This window comes from Puma concolor, chromosome B1 (genome assembly GCF_028749965.1).
Source record: "Puma concolor isolate L17-30 chromosome B1, mPumCon1.1.hap2, whole genome shotgun sequence".
NCBI classification, from domain to species: domain Eukaryota; kingdom Metazoa; phylum Chordata; class Mammalia; order Carnivora; family Felidae; genus Puma; species Puma concolor.
This window is the reverse complement of record NC_141670.1, coordinates 121,608,810-121,625,527: the sequence shown is the minus strand read 5'-3', so window position 1 is coordinate 121,625,527 and position 16,718 is coordinate 121,608,810. Positions and strand designations below refer to the sequence as shown.

The 16,718-nt window shown below is 38.3% G+C and overlaps 1 protein-coding gene across 1 annotated transcript in view; it reads left to right on the top strand.

Moving 5' to 3' along the window:
- The window catches only part of BANK1 (B cell scaffold protein with ankyrin repeats 1), a 313,964-nt gene that overhangs the window by 85,976 nt on the left and 211,270 nt on the right, over nucleotides 1–16,718 (top strand). The window contains exons 4-5 of the mRNA XM_086704503.1: nucleotides 4,933–5,071; nucleotides 14,722–14,861. Coding sequence (XP_086560629.1) covers nucleotides 4,933–5,071; nucleotides 14,722–14,861 — 279 coding nt within the window. The remainder of the gene's footprint in view (nucleotides 1–4,932; nucleotides 5,072–14,721; nucleotides 14,862–16,718) is intronic.

The following is a 16,718-nucleotide window of genomic DNA, read 5'->3' as shown; positions in this document are numbered from 1 at the left end:
GTTAGAGCTGCACAATCTGTAAGCAGTGACTCTTGTCCCTCTTTTTATGGATTTTACCTGAAGCCTTAAGAGGGAGCCTCTAAATGTTTTCCTCGGTGGGCCCTCTTGGAAAGTACTGTCACTTGCCCTCTGATGCCTCCTGCCTCTTCAGTTACCTCCGCAAGCCTCAGTCATAGGTTCAGCAATGGCTTCGTTATTTCCCCTTCACGAGCTCTATCCTAAAAAGCGGTTCGGAATGAGCTTATCTTCTTTATCTTGTTTTATCTGCATAGGTAGGCCTTCAATCTGTTTTCCCTTCCTTTTGGTAGAATTTGTCTACTGCAATCTCAGTTTTTCTCCCCCCAGAATCTCTTACTTCCTTGAGTATAATTAACTGATATTTCTTAATTTTTATGTTACTCTCCCAGTGCTCCTTTTCTGATGATAAGACTAAAATTGTTTTAAAACCAATCCAGTCACTTGTTGATCTCAGGAGCAAATATAATTCTTCAAGTTACAGTATAACATTGAAAGGCCTTTTAAGTGGCTTTAAGTCAACATTTGGATCTATATTAATTTCATTGAAGTGTCTTTGTATCCAAATCCTAGAACGTGGCACATTCCCTCAAAAAGACCTTCATTTTATTTGACCTGTTCCTTGACATACCTCTGTAGCTACCACTGTAATGTGAGTCTCCAAACCCACAGTGCAGAGCTGATTATGTAGCCAATAAATCTAGAGAAATCCTTAGACTATATGGAAAGGTGTGATTCTGAGGGGCCCATGGGAAAGTCACAAGGATCTCAGAGATGACCTCCTATGCATTCATTCCTTGGCCCAAGATAGGGTTTAAAATAATATACAGGGGGCTCCTGGGTGGCGCAGTCGGTTCAGCGTCCGACTTCAGCCAGGTCACGATCTCGCGGTCCGTGAGTTCGAGCCCCGCGTCAGGCTCTGGGCTGATGGCTCAGAGCCTGGAGCCTGCTTCCGGTTCTGTGTCTCCCTCTCTCTCTGCCCCTCCCCCGTTCATGCTCTGTCTCTCTCTGTCCCAAAAATAAATAAACGTTGAAAAAAAAAATTAAAAAAAATAAAATAAAATAAAATAATATACAGAAGCTAATGGCACTTCCCACTTAATTTCTCATACCAAATCACACACTAGTTCTTGGTAATCAACCTTAAAGTCTGATCCTGTGACTTCACTGAAAAGTACAGGAAAAGTTGCAAAAGACTATTGTGTGTATCAATGCCGAAAGGTTTATGTTGTAAGGTGCCACCCCTTTTGGTGGTAAGGTTTTACAGTGACCGAAAGAGGTCTTTACCTTTAACCAAGTGGCTCTCAAACTAAGCTGCGGACGGCGGTTACTGGGGGAGGTTTAAAAAAAAAATCGTGCCTAAATCCTACCCCCAGAGATTTGGATATAAATGGTCTGGTTTATGGCCTGGACACTGACAGTTTTAAAAGCTGCCCAGGTGATGCTGAAGGTGAGAATTAACAGCCAAATTTGGAACCATTGCCATAACCTAATCCTTGCTGTGCTGTCATGGGTCAGGTAGAGGTCAGCTACAGGAGCCTGCACAGTCCTGGCTTAATAAAACACATGCAACTATGCTCATTAAACTGGTGCCTATGAAAGTAGTCGTGAATATATGAAAAGAACCACTGGTCTGTGTAAAAAAGTCATGGTAAGCTGATATGATGATCCACTAGGGTAAAAATCCTTTGTGGCCTGTGCGTGATATATCATATAAGCCTAAAGACACCAACCCTAGGAGACCCGGAAACTTCACCCTTTATGTGTTCTATTATAGACCAAGTTTTAGCCCCTTTGTTTAGGTCTCAAGGTTTTGTGACCAATGCCACAAAACTTTAGGCTTTGGAAGGGATCATTATCACAATTCTCTCTGTCCCTGAATGTTCAGCGCCAAACAGGGGATAAACAGATGAGTCAGAAAGATTGAAAGCAAAACAACAGCTTTATAACTGATAAAGCCAAATTTACGATCCTTTGAGTATTTTCTCCGTTGAATTAAGTGTACCCACATAATTAGATTTTTAGTTAAGATGTTCATAATAGTTAAGGACAAGGCTGGACAATGCAGGCCTTCCCTCCTAGAGCAGGCCACTTTCTCCGTGGACAGGCAGCAAACAGCTGAAACTGGGAGTCCTGAAGGATGTAAGGAATGGAGCTGGGTGTGTTCAATTTTAAAATGTCACATTTTAACAGACTTATTCCATCTTCATTTTAAAAATATGTACAGATTGTCTCTTATGTACATAATTTTTGCAAGATGCCACAATGATATGAAAAAATAAAAATACTTTCAGGATATTGAAACCCTAGCCGGGAAGCCAACACACAGACAGGAAGAACTAATGAAGAGCAGGGGGCGTGACTTCGAGAAGGTCGAATGAGGAGTGTGAATGTGAAACGCTCCATGATTCCCTTAGAAGTTGCTGTGGGCTGCAGTTGTAGGGAGGGTTTATGGAGCTTGTGAAACCCCGAGTCAGGCCTTGTGGGAGAGGAGAGGAGAAGTGGGGATATGGAGGGAGAGTAGGAACGAAATGGCACGCCAACATTTGGTACAAACAGGCCTGGTGCAAAATGAAAGTGTAGGGGCCCTTGTTCAAATTACTAAGCGCTTTAAGGCAGTGACAGCAGAACATTAAAGCAAGTGCAGGGCCTTCTAAGTGCACGGCCAATGCAACAGTCCAGGTCATACACCTGTGAAGCTGGCCTTGGGTACAAATGAGGATGTGAGTCCCTCATTTGGGGTGGTCAGTATGCTTGTCTTTCCTTTAGAACTTTTCTCTGGAAAAGGTTGAAAGGTGGAGTCCTGCCCTCTATTAAGGAGGGAATCTGATGCATTAAGAAGCAGCCTGTGTGAGCACTCATGAATGAGAATGGGTGTGAGCACTCATTAGAATGAGAATGAGAATAATACACTGGGAGAAGATGCTGAGGCATACTAACTTTGGAAGGGGAGAGGCCAAAGTTGAATAAGCCACAGTGGAAACTTGAAAGGGAGCTCTGAAGAACTTTGATGCAGAGGATCTTGGGGATCGGGGCCAAAATAAATAGGAAGTCATGAAAGGTTTGGTGACAGGTGTGAGCAACAGAGGAACTAAAAAACTGAGCTAGACAGGAGGCCCCGTGAAGAGGAGGTGGTAGATGAGACGAACAGGAGGAGCTCACATTCCTGACCTCAGGGGTCACATGAGGCAGTGCTTCGGTGTGGCATAGGGAAGAATACAGGGAGGCATTCTTGACATGCGGGATGTGTGAGGCCAAGAATGTGTGTCCTGTGGAATAGTGGCATCTTTTCTCCATTTGCAATGTAATCGATGAGGAGAAATTTAGTTTAAAATATCCTGCAGCCAAATATTGGGGAGCACCCGACTCCGGTGAAAAAATGGCCGCAGTGGAAGTATGTAGGCTGAACCAATTCTGTGGCATCAACATTTTTTTAAGTTTGTTTATTTATTTTGAGGGGGGGGAGGGGCAGAGAGAGAGAGAGAGAGACAGAGACAGAGAGAGAAAGAGAGACAGAGAGAGAGAGAGAGAGAGAGAATCCCAAGCTCCACACTGTCAACATAGAGCCCGATATGGGGCTCGAACTCTGAAACCATAAGATCCTGAAGTGAGCGAAATGAAGGGTAGGACGCTTCACCAGCTGAGCCACCCAGGCGCCCCACATTAATATATTTGTAGAAAGTCTTTGGTACAGAGCGTTAAAGTTGTAAGTTTTATCAGCAGGTGATTTATGCATACACAGATAACTTTTAAATAAGAGAACTTTGAAGTTAATGACTTTTGGGTAAACACAATTTTATAAGAGTATATAAATGAGGTTTCTGTTTATTTTGCGAGGGACTGAAATTTAGTTTGACTTTGAGGAAAGCATTTGGAAGGTGATACCTGAGATAAACATAAAAATGATATTTCGTTTTAGTTATTCTGAAGGGTCAAAGAGCACAGTGTAAAGGAGAGTACAGATTGTGATTTAGATAGTTCTGTTTAATCTTCAGAATGTAACTCTGTATTAGCTACGCTGTTCTTAAAAGAAAACTAATAGCCTTCCATTTTGGTTTCAGTGTGTATATGTGTGTATGTATGTTTTGGTTAGGATTAAAGGAAATATCTTTATATTAAAAGTGCTTAACATAATTCCCAGCATAAAATAGATATTCAGCAAATATTTATTCCTTCTTTTTCTCTGTATTAATGTCAATCTTTTTATCCCTAATTATTTTTTCTGGCTTTTTCCCCAGAACGGTTTTCAATAACTCCTTTTGACTTACATCCATAGATTTAGCTTTTGACGTTAATAAAATCTTGAAACTTTTAGATTTATAACCTTCAGTCATTTCAGTAACCTTCTTAGATACTCATCACACATAAAGAGTAACCAGAGAATCTCTATTAGGTAAGATTTAAAACTATTGGATATTTAAAACATTGGACATTAAAACTCATATTTAAAATGTTAAGAGATCTTACAGCTATACCTATTCAGTCCTGTCATTTATAGGTGAACATACTAAGTTCTGGAAAGGCAAAGGAAAAGGATTCAGGGGGGAAAAAAAGCTTTGGTTAGCAAATGACGGCTCCCTGGAGGTCTGTAGGTGATGCTCCTTACTCTGAGATAGGGATCCTCTTGGACAGGGAAGAGTCAAGGCCAAAAGGAAGCAACTGTGTCCTCACTTTTTTCAGTTGCAAAAGATGGGGTTGGGGAAAAAGTTGAGAATTCAATAGACACCAAGTTGATAAAATTAAAATGTGGTGAGAATCACATTTACATATTTTATTTCTGACTATGTTTGAAAAGATAGGACATGATAGAAGACATAATTATCCTGTGCAGACTTTGTTGTTATTAAATATAGTGGGTTCTTTGGTTAATGTAAACTTTTTCAAGGTCCTCATTGGGTTACATGTTTTGTCTTATAGAATCCTGGTGAAATATTTATTATTTTGAGAGATGAAGTCATTGGTGATACTGTGGAGGTTGAATTTACATCAAATAGCAAATGTGTTAGAACACAGCCAACCCGTTGGAATAAGACAGTCTGGTGTATGGAAGCTTTAGGTAAGAAATTTTTTTATGCAATAATAAATATAGAACATCATCCTGAGTTTCTTTCAATAAATTAATGATAAATGGTTTCACTTCCTTACAGAAACTAATATTGTTCTGCAGGTGTTTCCTGTGTTTAGCTTTCACATACCCAAGGTTGTTATTATTAATCTGGATTCCCAAAAGTATGAATGTGTAAATTATGAGAAATTAGCTTGTGTACCATGTGGTGAAATGACCGTCAGCAATATCACATATTTTTAAATATGTCAGCAGAGAGCACTTTAATATACATCAGCCATTAAATATGGAACTAAAATTGTTTGCTTTATTATAATAGGATTAATGAACGCTTGGACTGTCGTTCATGAACTTTTTACCTTTTATTTTTTTTGTCATTCTTTTTCACTATTTATCATCATGGTTCCATTTCTATATACAATCCTCCATCTTTTCCTTATTTAATTTATGAGGTTTACCATTTTATTATCCACCTTTGCTTGCAGCATGATAAATTGTATCAGATTTAAAATTCCAGATGGAATAGCCACACCTGCCACAATATTGTACTTAAATCAAAGTTTAATAGATTAATTTCTGAATGTTTTGATACAAATGTAGGACTACTTTGTTTTTGAATTTATGATATCTTTTTACAGTCAGAGAATAAAATTACCTTATAAAACTTCATAAATATGAACTTTGTAAAATATTTTAAAGTATAAAAGTATATACAATCTTATTATGAATCTGAAAATGTAGTAAAAATATTTAAAATTAAATACTGTGTCAAATACATCCTGAACTTTTTTTTTTTTCCTTTTGGAATGTAGCTATTATGAAGCCCATTTATAGAGCACTTACAAACCTTTTCTATTGTGCTATGCAAAGCATGTGTCCCCTCTATGGATTTCCTTGCACAGCCTAGGTGAGAGTTGAATTATAGAAAGGAAGGACTATACACCAAGCATTTATAAACGTTTCAGACACTGGTTCCTGTGATGGATGAAGGTATGCAGAAGTGAGATGAGAAAGAACTTTGTCTCTTCTCTTTCTCTTCCAAAGCCCCCTACTTCCTTATGCCACATTTTAAAATGATTTAATTAACATTAATTTCTAACTAATTAGTTTTCGAGTTTAAACTAAATCTAGTTAGACTAAAATTGCTACAGAAAAATCAATATTGCAAATTAAGAAGTACTTAGATAATATTTCCCAAATAGCAAATCAAAGTGTCATATAAAATTATTCACATTAAGATTATATATTCAGTTTACCTAGCACTAAGAGCAGTGCAAAGAATAAATTATGTCAAAATTCAAATGTTTTTCAGAAAAGCAGAAACCTAATAGTCTATATCTTCCAAGATACCAGGCCATAATACTGTCCGTGTAGTTGAACAGCAAATTTGTAGTAAAAAACAAATAAAACACTATTTACCAGTTACGCTATTTAATCTCTCCAATTCTTATTTTCAATTAGTATGTTTTATAAATTAATAGGTTTTTTTTTTCTTTTACCAAAGGTAGCAATAAATAGGATGGTTCCATGAATGTGTATGGAAATATGGATGGGACATACCTCAGTAGAAATGGCCCAGAGTCTTATTTTTTTTCTGCCTCATGCCACTGTTTCTTAACATTTTTTTAACCCTAGCAAGAACTACATTTAACATCATAACTCAGTACATATTCAGAAATACATACTTAAAACAGAGGTTTTAAAAGTTGTCATTAGATGGGCGCCTGGGTGGCTCAGTCAGTTAAGCGTCTGACTTCAGCTCAGGTCGTGACCTCAGGGTCTGTGAGTTCAAGCCCTATGTCAGGCTCTGTGCTGACAGTTCAGAGCCTGGAGCCTGCTTTGGATTCTGTGTCTCCCTCTCCCTCTGCCCCTCCCCTGCTCATGCTCTGACTCTCTTTCAATAATAAATGAACATTAAAAAAATTTTTTTTTTATTTATTTTTTTTTTTTAATTTTTTTTTTTCAACGTTTATTTATTTTTGGGACAGAGAGAGACAGAGCATGAACGGGGGAGGGGCAGAGAGAGAGGGAGACACAGAATCGGAAACAGGCTCCAGGCTCTGGGCCATCAGCCCAGAGCCCGACGCGGGGCTCGAACTCGCGGACCGCGAGATCGTGACCTGGCTGAAGTCGGACACTTAACCGACTGCGCCACCCAGGCGCCCCTAAAAAAATTTTTTTTAAATAAATAAATTAAAGTGGTCATTGGAGTAATGGTTTCAGCCCTGACATATGAAGAACTTGGAAATTGTCACTCCTTTTCCTACCATAAGAAAAAGCTAAACAAACTGAAAATCAGTGACTTTTCTTGAACTCATCAGAGAACTAAGGTTGCAGGGGGAACCACTTTCCCAAAATCTGAAGAAGAAAGTAAATCAAGAGAGTGACACCCAAGATCTGCTTGGCTGGAGCAAAAGTCACTGGAGCCATAAACTGGTCGGCACAGTTAAATAGTAATTTTGATGAATTGCTGGGGGTGGAGTGTGGACTGGCTCAAGAGTATGAAACTCCTGGTGGCTACAGTCTTAAGAAGCACCCGTAATTGTGGGGGATTCCCTTCCAGGAACCCCACCACCACCAGGTTCACATAGGAAGATCTGGGGAAGATCTTCTAGAGGCTCTGACAGCTCTGAAGAATAATCATGGTGAACCACTCCAGTATATTCTCCATAACAAAGGCCTACTCTCTAGGGGAAACCACTTTACCAGTGCCTTATCCCCACTGAGGAAGGACATCTATCCCATTGTACCCCCTGTAGCTTTTCTATCTCACTTAGGGTGGGGAAGGAAAACTCTGCCACAGCAGAAATACTTGTGAAGGTCACAGCCTAGAGACGCCAGCCCACTTAAAGACCAAGACTTCATCGCAAGATTAGAATGCTTCCGACTGCCCCCAACCTGACCACCACCACAAAGGGGTTTCAGTATAATGGACATGGTTCCAGTTGGAAGTACTGCAAGATGCAGGATCTTTCTGAGGAGGAGTAGTTAGGGAAGCACAAGGTCAAGAGGAAAGACAACAACCAGGATAATAGAGGACTTTGAAGCCTCTGGCATCGACAGCTATAATAGACATGAAATATAACCCACCTTCCAGCCAGATTCTTATAGTCTTCACTGCATGCTCACCTCCTCAGTTCTTATACCCAACACACCATGTCTGAGTTTCAACAAGAAATTACAAGACATGCCAAAAAGTAAGAAAAAAACATAGTCTAAAGAAATAAAGCAAATATTAGGCCAGGCTTAGATGTGACATGGATGATGGATTTTGGAGTTATCAGACAGAGAATTTTAAATAACTATAATTAATATGTTAAGGATTATATTGCAAAAGTGAACAACATGCAAGAGCATAGGGGTAATGTAAATAGAGAGATAGAAATTCTATTTCTTTTCGTTTACTTCATTGCTAGTCAAAACCAAATTAATTGACGTCGTGAATTAAATGGTAATTCACCATTCATAAAGTGGGTCACAGGCCACAGGTGGAGAAACTATGCTTTGTAGCTGTGCTGACCAATATGGTAGCCACTAGCCACAACTAGTTATATAAACTTTATTACAATTAAATGAAATCTAAAATGAATTCCCTCAGTTGCACTACCCATATTTCAAGTGCTTCATTAGAACATATCCATCCTCTTAGAAAGTTCCATTGAACAGCACTGAACAGCACAGTACAATTGAGTTCTTTTTTCCCTACACCAATTATAAAATAAGAGAAAGTGTCCAGCATGCTCTTAAAGGCTAGTGATTTGTCCAGAATCTTCAGTGGCCAAGGAGCTGTTTTTATTTTGTGTTGAGCCATTTACTGGGTAACTTTAGACAATTCTCAGTTGTGCCTCAGTTTCCTTGTTGATAAAATAGCTGCTCTAATTACATTCCAAATACTCACTTATAGTACATTTGGAAATGAGGGAGATAAGATGTTAAGACAACAAACACTTAAACACACATCCAACTGAAGAATAAGGTGTCAATCTCTTCCTCTAGCAATTCCCTTAAACATAGGGAGTGGCTTTTCTGGAATAACTCACCCTCAGCTTCTGGACAGAGTATGATAAAACATTTGAAAATTTAAGGGAACCGTCTTTCTAAGTATTGTATTCTTCATATTATACTCTTCTCCTAGTCCTCTGTTTATATTCCTTGATATGAAAGCCACCAGATCTGTTTGTTTCCCCCTCACCCTTGAGGAATCATGTTCAAGGGAGCTCCTAATCCTATATCATCTCATATATATAATCCCTGAACTATTGGTGATTTCCAGAGGCAGGAAAGATCTCAATCAGTATCCCACACCATCTAATAAGAGTCTATACAGATTTAAGTCTCTAAAATTTTTTTTTCCTGTACTTCTTTGAATACCAAGTTAAGATGGAAGGATCTAAAAGTAAAGTGGAAACACACCAGGGATCCTTCCCCATTATTGATGTATCAAGTTCAGAGATGGTGTCCATCTTTCCAGTCTCTTCCAGTGTAGAAAAATGGCTCATGTGATTTGATTTCTGATCCCCTGGTTCATGATTCAGTCAGTCGTGTGGCCCAAAATGTGGTTTGTCCTCCATAAATATTCTCTTGTGTAATACCCAGAGCTTCATGTACTGAATCTGGCTGGTATTGAGGGCTGGTATGGGAGCTTGACAATATTGTCCCAGAGCAGACTTATTTCTAGTCAACATTCCATAGTCCCTAGAGGATAGCCATAATCATCATGAAGTAAGATGACGTCTATGACCCTTACTGTCACTCTCAAATTTTGAGCAATCTGATAAAGCAGTGGTGTGCTAACACCATCTCATACTGGATTCAAAAGCCAATTCTGTGCATCTCTTCTCTACTTCATATTTGGTGACATTATCTTGACTATTAGTCTTCCCCAGCTGCCATGGTAAAATACCACCGACTGGGTGGCTTAAACAACAGAAATTTATTTCTGGAGGCTGGAAACCTAAGATCAAGGGGCAAAAATTTGGGTTTCTGGCAAGACCTCTTTTCTTAGCTTGTAGTTGGCTACCTTCTTGCTCTGTCCTCATATGGCCTTTCCTCTGTCCCCAGGCACTTCTGGTGTCTCTTCCTCTTCTTATAAGGAGACCAGCCCTATCAGATAAGGGCCATACCCTTATGACCTCAATTTAACCTTAATTATCTTATTAAAGGCCTTATTTCTAACTACCTTGGAAGTTAGGGCTTCAACATATGAATTAAGAGATTGGGGGACACAATTCAGTCCATCACACTTTGGTTACTTGAAATCAGCCATGGTGGAAGTATATACACCACAGAAATTGGCAAAAACCATAAATCAGGGTTTTTTAATTTTCTTTTTGGAGAGTCAGTGTATCAACACAGCACTGGGATAAAGAAGACCTCATTAAATAAAGGAGCTTTCTGTAAGACACATATGCTTATATCACATTATTCAGAAGTTAATCCCAAAGTCACATCTAGCTGAAAGGAAAAATAGAAAATCTAGTCTTTTTAGTTGGATAGCAATGTGCCTAGCAAGAAAAAAAAATCAGGATTCTGTTTCTAAAAGGAAGAGAATAAATAGACTTTGAGATAGGCAACTAGAATTCTCTTTTAGAGAATGGTACCTCTTAAAACCAACGATTATCCTTCCTTTGGATACTTCCTCTTAGTCATTTTAAGGGTGTGTGTGTGTGTGTGAGAGAGAGAGAGAGAGAGAGAGAGAGAGAGAGAGAGGGAAATACTCTGAACACTAAGGCATGTCACATACTCTGAGATCTACCTGCAGTGCTCAGAACTCTCAGATCTTTCACCACCCAACCCAACCCTTTGCCTTATTAATGTTCTTTTTATATGTATATTTCTTTCTAACTTGGTAGCAATTCAGAAAAAAGAAAATTATGTTAAAGTACAAATATGCTAACCAGTGAAGAAATCTTAAGTGCTCGTTTTCTAAATGGCATCTTTCCCTTCAGACACACTTGCACATCTTAACCTGACTTTTTTTATTTGAGAAAATATCCTCTAATTTTGTGTTCTTTTTCCTTTAGACACACCTTTCTAATGGTATCCACAGGTTTGTCACTGACAGGAACTGTTTTGTGCTAAAGGAATTTGAAGTTACTCAGGAACTTGAATTAGTCTCAGCTTATGCCAGAAGTTATAAAAATACATGTGACGTCTTTAAACTAGAAATATTAACTAATGTTTACTCAGAAGGAAGAGGTATTCCTCTGGTACCTGCAGGTCAGCCAGAAAAATATTTTACACAGCAGGGGGACAACCAATTAAAAGTTGAGAGGAATGTAAAAATATCTACAAAGATACTGAATGTCTTTATTAATTAAGAAACTATTCTGGTTAACGTAAATTATAACTTCATAATTCATTAAAAGAGCATGAAAAATACTTTAAGATGTGCCAAATATTACACTGAACCTGCTTAGAAAAGTAACAACAATTGAGGGGGACAATTGAGGGGGACAATTTTCTAAGTATCATAATTGAGGGGGACAATTTTAACATATATTAAATATACCAATATTTAGGCAGACCAAAGTTTTAAAGCTACCAATATTTATTTACAAGTAGTGTTCTGGGGCACCTGGTTGGCTCAGTTGGTTGAGCATCCGACTCTGGCTCAGGTCACCATCTCACGGTTCAGAGGTTCCAGCCCCACGTCGGGCTCTGTGCTGACAGCTCAGAGCCTGGAGCCTGCTTCAGATTCTGTCTCCCTTTCTCTCTGCCCCTCCCCCACTTGTGCTCTGCCTCTCAAAAATGAATAAATGTTAAAAAAAAATTTTAATGAAAAAATAAAAAAATTAAATAGTGTTTTAATCAAAAGAAATCCATATTGATCTCAGTTCCCATAGAAACATTAGGTAGGTTCATTTAAGGTTTACCATGTGATAAAAGGCAAAAATTGGTTCATAAAGGAACACAGCCTCTCAGGCAATGGAAATACAGAAAGAAAATCTCTTAAATTGTTGGATTTGTGAAATATGTATTTTTATGGAATTAGTGAATGTAGTTCTGACTATTCAAAAATACTTTATATTTTCCATAAATTGCTTCAGTCCCTCATCTGGAAGGACAGACCACTTAAATCAAAGAGACAGTACAGGTTGACAAAGACTCTTGAATGACAAGATGTGAAATTTGAATAGAATTCCTTTTTTAACCATTGCTCCTTTGTAAGTTTGCTTTCTTGTTTATCTATGTTTGATATGAGCAAGGAGTTCCATCTTCTTCCACTATAAGCCTTTTTCTCCTCTTCACAGCTGACTCCAGTACCCTCACTTAGTTTGGTGATCTATGACCTACATTAAATGTATTAAATGTTACTTTCCTACTTTAGCCTAGATAGCAAACGGCAGGATTCACTTTCCTTCTCTTCTGAGTCCTTAAATTAATTGCCTGTATTTTTATTAAAGAGCTATAAAATGTAGATATCATAATGACTAGAGTCAAAGTAAAATAATGCTCAGGTGGTACAGGGTGCTATTGACGAAAGGCCAATTCAATAACACATATTTAGGGAAGGCCTCCCAATCAGATGAATCCATAAGGAATCCTCCAAGGTCTTGATTTAATAACTGACATTCAATAGATAAGAAAATAGATAAGCAAAGACAGTACTTCAAAGGACATCTATCTCTCGGGAAGATTATTCTAAAATCAATAGAACTAATGGTACAAGATATCAAGAATAAATCAGTTCATTTGCTTTCATGTTAGAGTTTAAAGAAATTAGAATATTTTAAGTATCCTTTATCAAAGGACTACCAAGCAAATCTTCTTATCATGTATTTCTCATGATTCATCACTTGACTTTCTTTCAGAAGGTTAACACCCCATTGTAAACTCTAATCTTTTTTTCTGAGTGACAAAATCCGTATCTTCTTTCCAAATCATCTTCCTGAAATCTACCAAAATTGATTTCATTCGACTTCAGTGACTCCAGAACCCTCTTTACCAGATGTGGGCAATGTCAGCTGATGAGATATATGTTATCACTTTCAGGTTTTGTTGCATTTTCTCTTACATTATCTACTGGATGGATACTGACTTTGGGAAGAGAGGACTTTTATACACATAGTTTCTTTATAATACAAGTGAGGTGTCTAGTCAAGCAATATGGGAAGAGAATATTACAGCCTCTTGATCTAGTTAAGCTTAAGATTGCTTTTGGGGCGCCTGGGTGGCGCAGTCGGTTAAGCGTCCGACTTCAGCCAGGTCACGATCTCACCGTCTGTGAGTTCGAGCCCCGCGTCGGGCTCTGGGCTGATGGCTCAGAGCCTGGAGCCTGTTTCTGATTCTGTGTCTCCCTCTCTCTCTGCCCCTCCCCCGTTCATGCTCTGTCTCTCTCTGTCCCAAAAATAAATAAACGTTGAAAAAAAAAAAAAAATTTAAAAAAAAAAAAAAAAAAAGATTGCTTTTGTTGGCTTTAAATCTCTCTGAGCAAAATTGTAAGAGGCCCTTTAATCTCTTCAGGAGATAAAGTAAAATTAATGCTTACACCTTAGAAACTTTTAAATATTCAAAACCTCATCAGGTGGCTAAGGTTAGAGAATAGGCATTTTTGCTCTTGTACTTAATAGCTTACTTCCAAACCCCAAATGTCTGGGTGACAATTTTCCAGGACTATTTGGGAAATATCTCCATGACAGATAGTCAGAGTTTTTAAAGTATGTTCTATAAATAGATTAAAGGCTTAATTTTGTTTACTTTTGTTATAATAAAATAACTTTATTTACTGAAATGATTATTTATTGGCACTCTTTCCTAGTGAGCCCAACATTCTTAGGAAACTTTAGCTGTGTTGGTATGTTAATGCAGAATTCACAAGGCAGTATATCAGTCACTTTAACAACTTGTCCACAAAAAGCGTTTTGATGAATGTGTAGTGTAAATAGTACTTAAATAGCAGGATATTAAACCTTGTTGCCTTCCCAAAGGTTTTTTTTGTTTTTTTACTGTAACCACTTGCATAAAAGTTCTATAGTTTCAATTGATTCTACCCTTTCTCCTTCCAAATACAATTTTGAGAAATTTGTCTATAATTAATGAGAATTTTCTTCATGAGATTATTAACAGATACACAACTTTTAATGAATTGTTGTACCATCCTAAATTCTAAAGTATTATGTAAACATAATTACAGATTACGACAAAAGAGAGTGTTAGTAGTAGAGAGAAAAGATTTAGGGCTTTGCTTTTGCCATAATTTTAGCATGTGTTCAGATTCTATAAGGTTTTATTTAATTAAGTCTAAAATTGTACATTATATTCTGTGGGTACTAAGGATAAAAAGAAAACATTTAGTGTCAGAAGTTAGTAAAATTGTTATGAATTCTTTTTTTTTAATGTTTATTTTTGACAGAGAGAGACACAGAGCATGAGCGGGGGAGGGGCAGAGAGAGAGGGAGACACAGAATCCGAAGCAGGCTCCAGGCTCTGAGCTGTCAGCACAGAGCCTGACGTAGGGCTTGAACTCACAGACCGCAAGATCATGACCTGAGCCAAAGTCGGACACTCAACTGGCTAAGTCACCCAGGCGCCCTAAATTGTTATGAATTCTTAAAGATTCCTTCATATTCTCTGCAAGATGTAATACTATGATACATGCATTATATACTCAGCTCCTAACTCTTGTTTGCATTTATAAGATTTTCCTGCTGGGTCTGTCAATGTCCACGTCTACTGTGATGGAGTCATTAAGGCCACAACAGAGATTAAGTACTCTACAAGTGCAAAGGCTGTGGAATACCTATTGGGAGTGGCAAGTCCAAGAGATGGTGTGCGCCAGGTAAGTTGATCTTTGCATGAAATTGCTAATAAGCTGAAGGGCCAATGCTGGATAACAGTATGCATGCTTTGGTATAAAGTCTGAATATTGGTTGAATACGAATGAATTATGGCTTGATAGGAAGGGAAGAAACGGACTTCTGTGGTGCAGAGATGCAGATGAAGTAGTTTGCTTAACTCAAGTCATTCTAGATAATGTCACTAGGAGACAGGTTGTCCATTACAAACTCGCTTTTGTGATGGGCTCACTTTAAAGCTGTCACAGAGCAGATAAAGAAAGACAGAAGGGTTAGAGAAAACTATTAAGAAATGACGGGGCGCCTGGGTGGCGCAGTCGGTTAAGCGTCCGGCTTCAGCCAGGTCACGATCTCGCGGTCCGTGAGTTTGAGCCCCGCGTCGGGCTCTGGGCTGATGGCTCAGAGCCTGGAGCCTGTTTCCGATTCTGTGTCTCCCTCTCTCTCTGCCCCTCCCCCGTTCATGCTCTGTCTCTCTCTGTCCCAAAAATAAATAAAAAACGTTGAAAAAAAATTAAAAAAAAAAAAAAAAGAAATGAATAACCTCTCGATCCAGATCAAGACAGTACAAAACAAAAGTACAATCATCTGATGCTTGAGGTTAAGGAGTAAGACAAACCAAGAAAGAGAGTATATGGCATTAATCTAGGAATTGTTATTTTCACGTGGAAATTTCCAAGCCCGGTGTATATTTTTCTTAGTTTCATTTATTACTGTTACCTAATAGTGAAAATTACTGCTTTATTTTTTTAATGTTTTTATTAATTTTTGAGACAGAGAGAGACAGAGCATGAGCGGGGAAGGGGCAGAGAGAGAGGGAGACACAGAATCTGAAGCAGGCTCCAGGCTTTGAGCTGTCAGCACAGAGCCCGACGCGGGGCTCGAACTCACAAACTGAGATTGTGACCTGAGCTGAAGTCGGACGCTTAACCGACTGAGCCACTCAGGCACCCCGAAAATTACTGCTTTAAATTGACAGTGTCTATTAGGAATTCCAGAACTGCTAAAATTTTCAGGGAAGTATGCAAAGAGTCATTTTCAAGCCCCAGGTTCTTTCTCCAGTGTGACAAAGCATTACTGAACAATGAGGATTTGGTGAGGAGTTTCTAGTCTCAAAAGGCCCTGGTTTGAGACATTCTCCAGTGAATGTAGATGCTGCCAATGTCCCCATGGATGTAGAATGGAACAATTGCATTTTGATTCGTCTTAAGCCATTGGTTTAATTTCTGGGGTTTTTTTTGTTTGGTTTTTGTTACTTCCCACTTTCAGTAGAGAGAAAGCATGTTTAATATGGAACATTTATCCTTTATGTGCTTATCCCATCAAATTTTCAGAGTGAAATAAATGTCATTTTTATAGTACCTGATAATTAGACTATAACCATATTTATCACCTTGGGTTTTTGGCAGTGAATGGAGAGAGTAAAGGTGGAAAAAGGGGTAACTGAACAGCGAGATCTTCAAAGTTACCGCAGAACACTCTATAACAAAACCATCAATGATAATGTGGTTGGCAGATTGTCATGAAGCCTTATTATATGCTTAAACTAGTTTGCAATGGAGGCTTTGTTATTTACGTGTGACACATTTTTCTGTTAGAACAATGGCAAAGGTAAAAATGTCTTCGAGAAGGACAAGGAGTAAAATACCATTTGTCAAACTGGCGAGTCTGAGGACATTTGATAAAATGTCTATATTGTCATTGCAAAGCAAGAACAAAAGTAATAGCTTGAAATGCAGATTGTTTCATTTTATTGTGAAAAGTCTCCCTGTCTTCCACTTTAAAACATCCATTCATTACAAAAGGATTAATAAAAGTGATACATTTCATTATTAATATTTCAG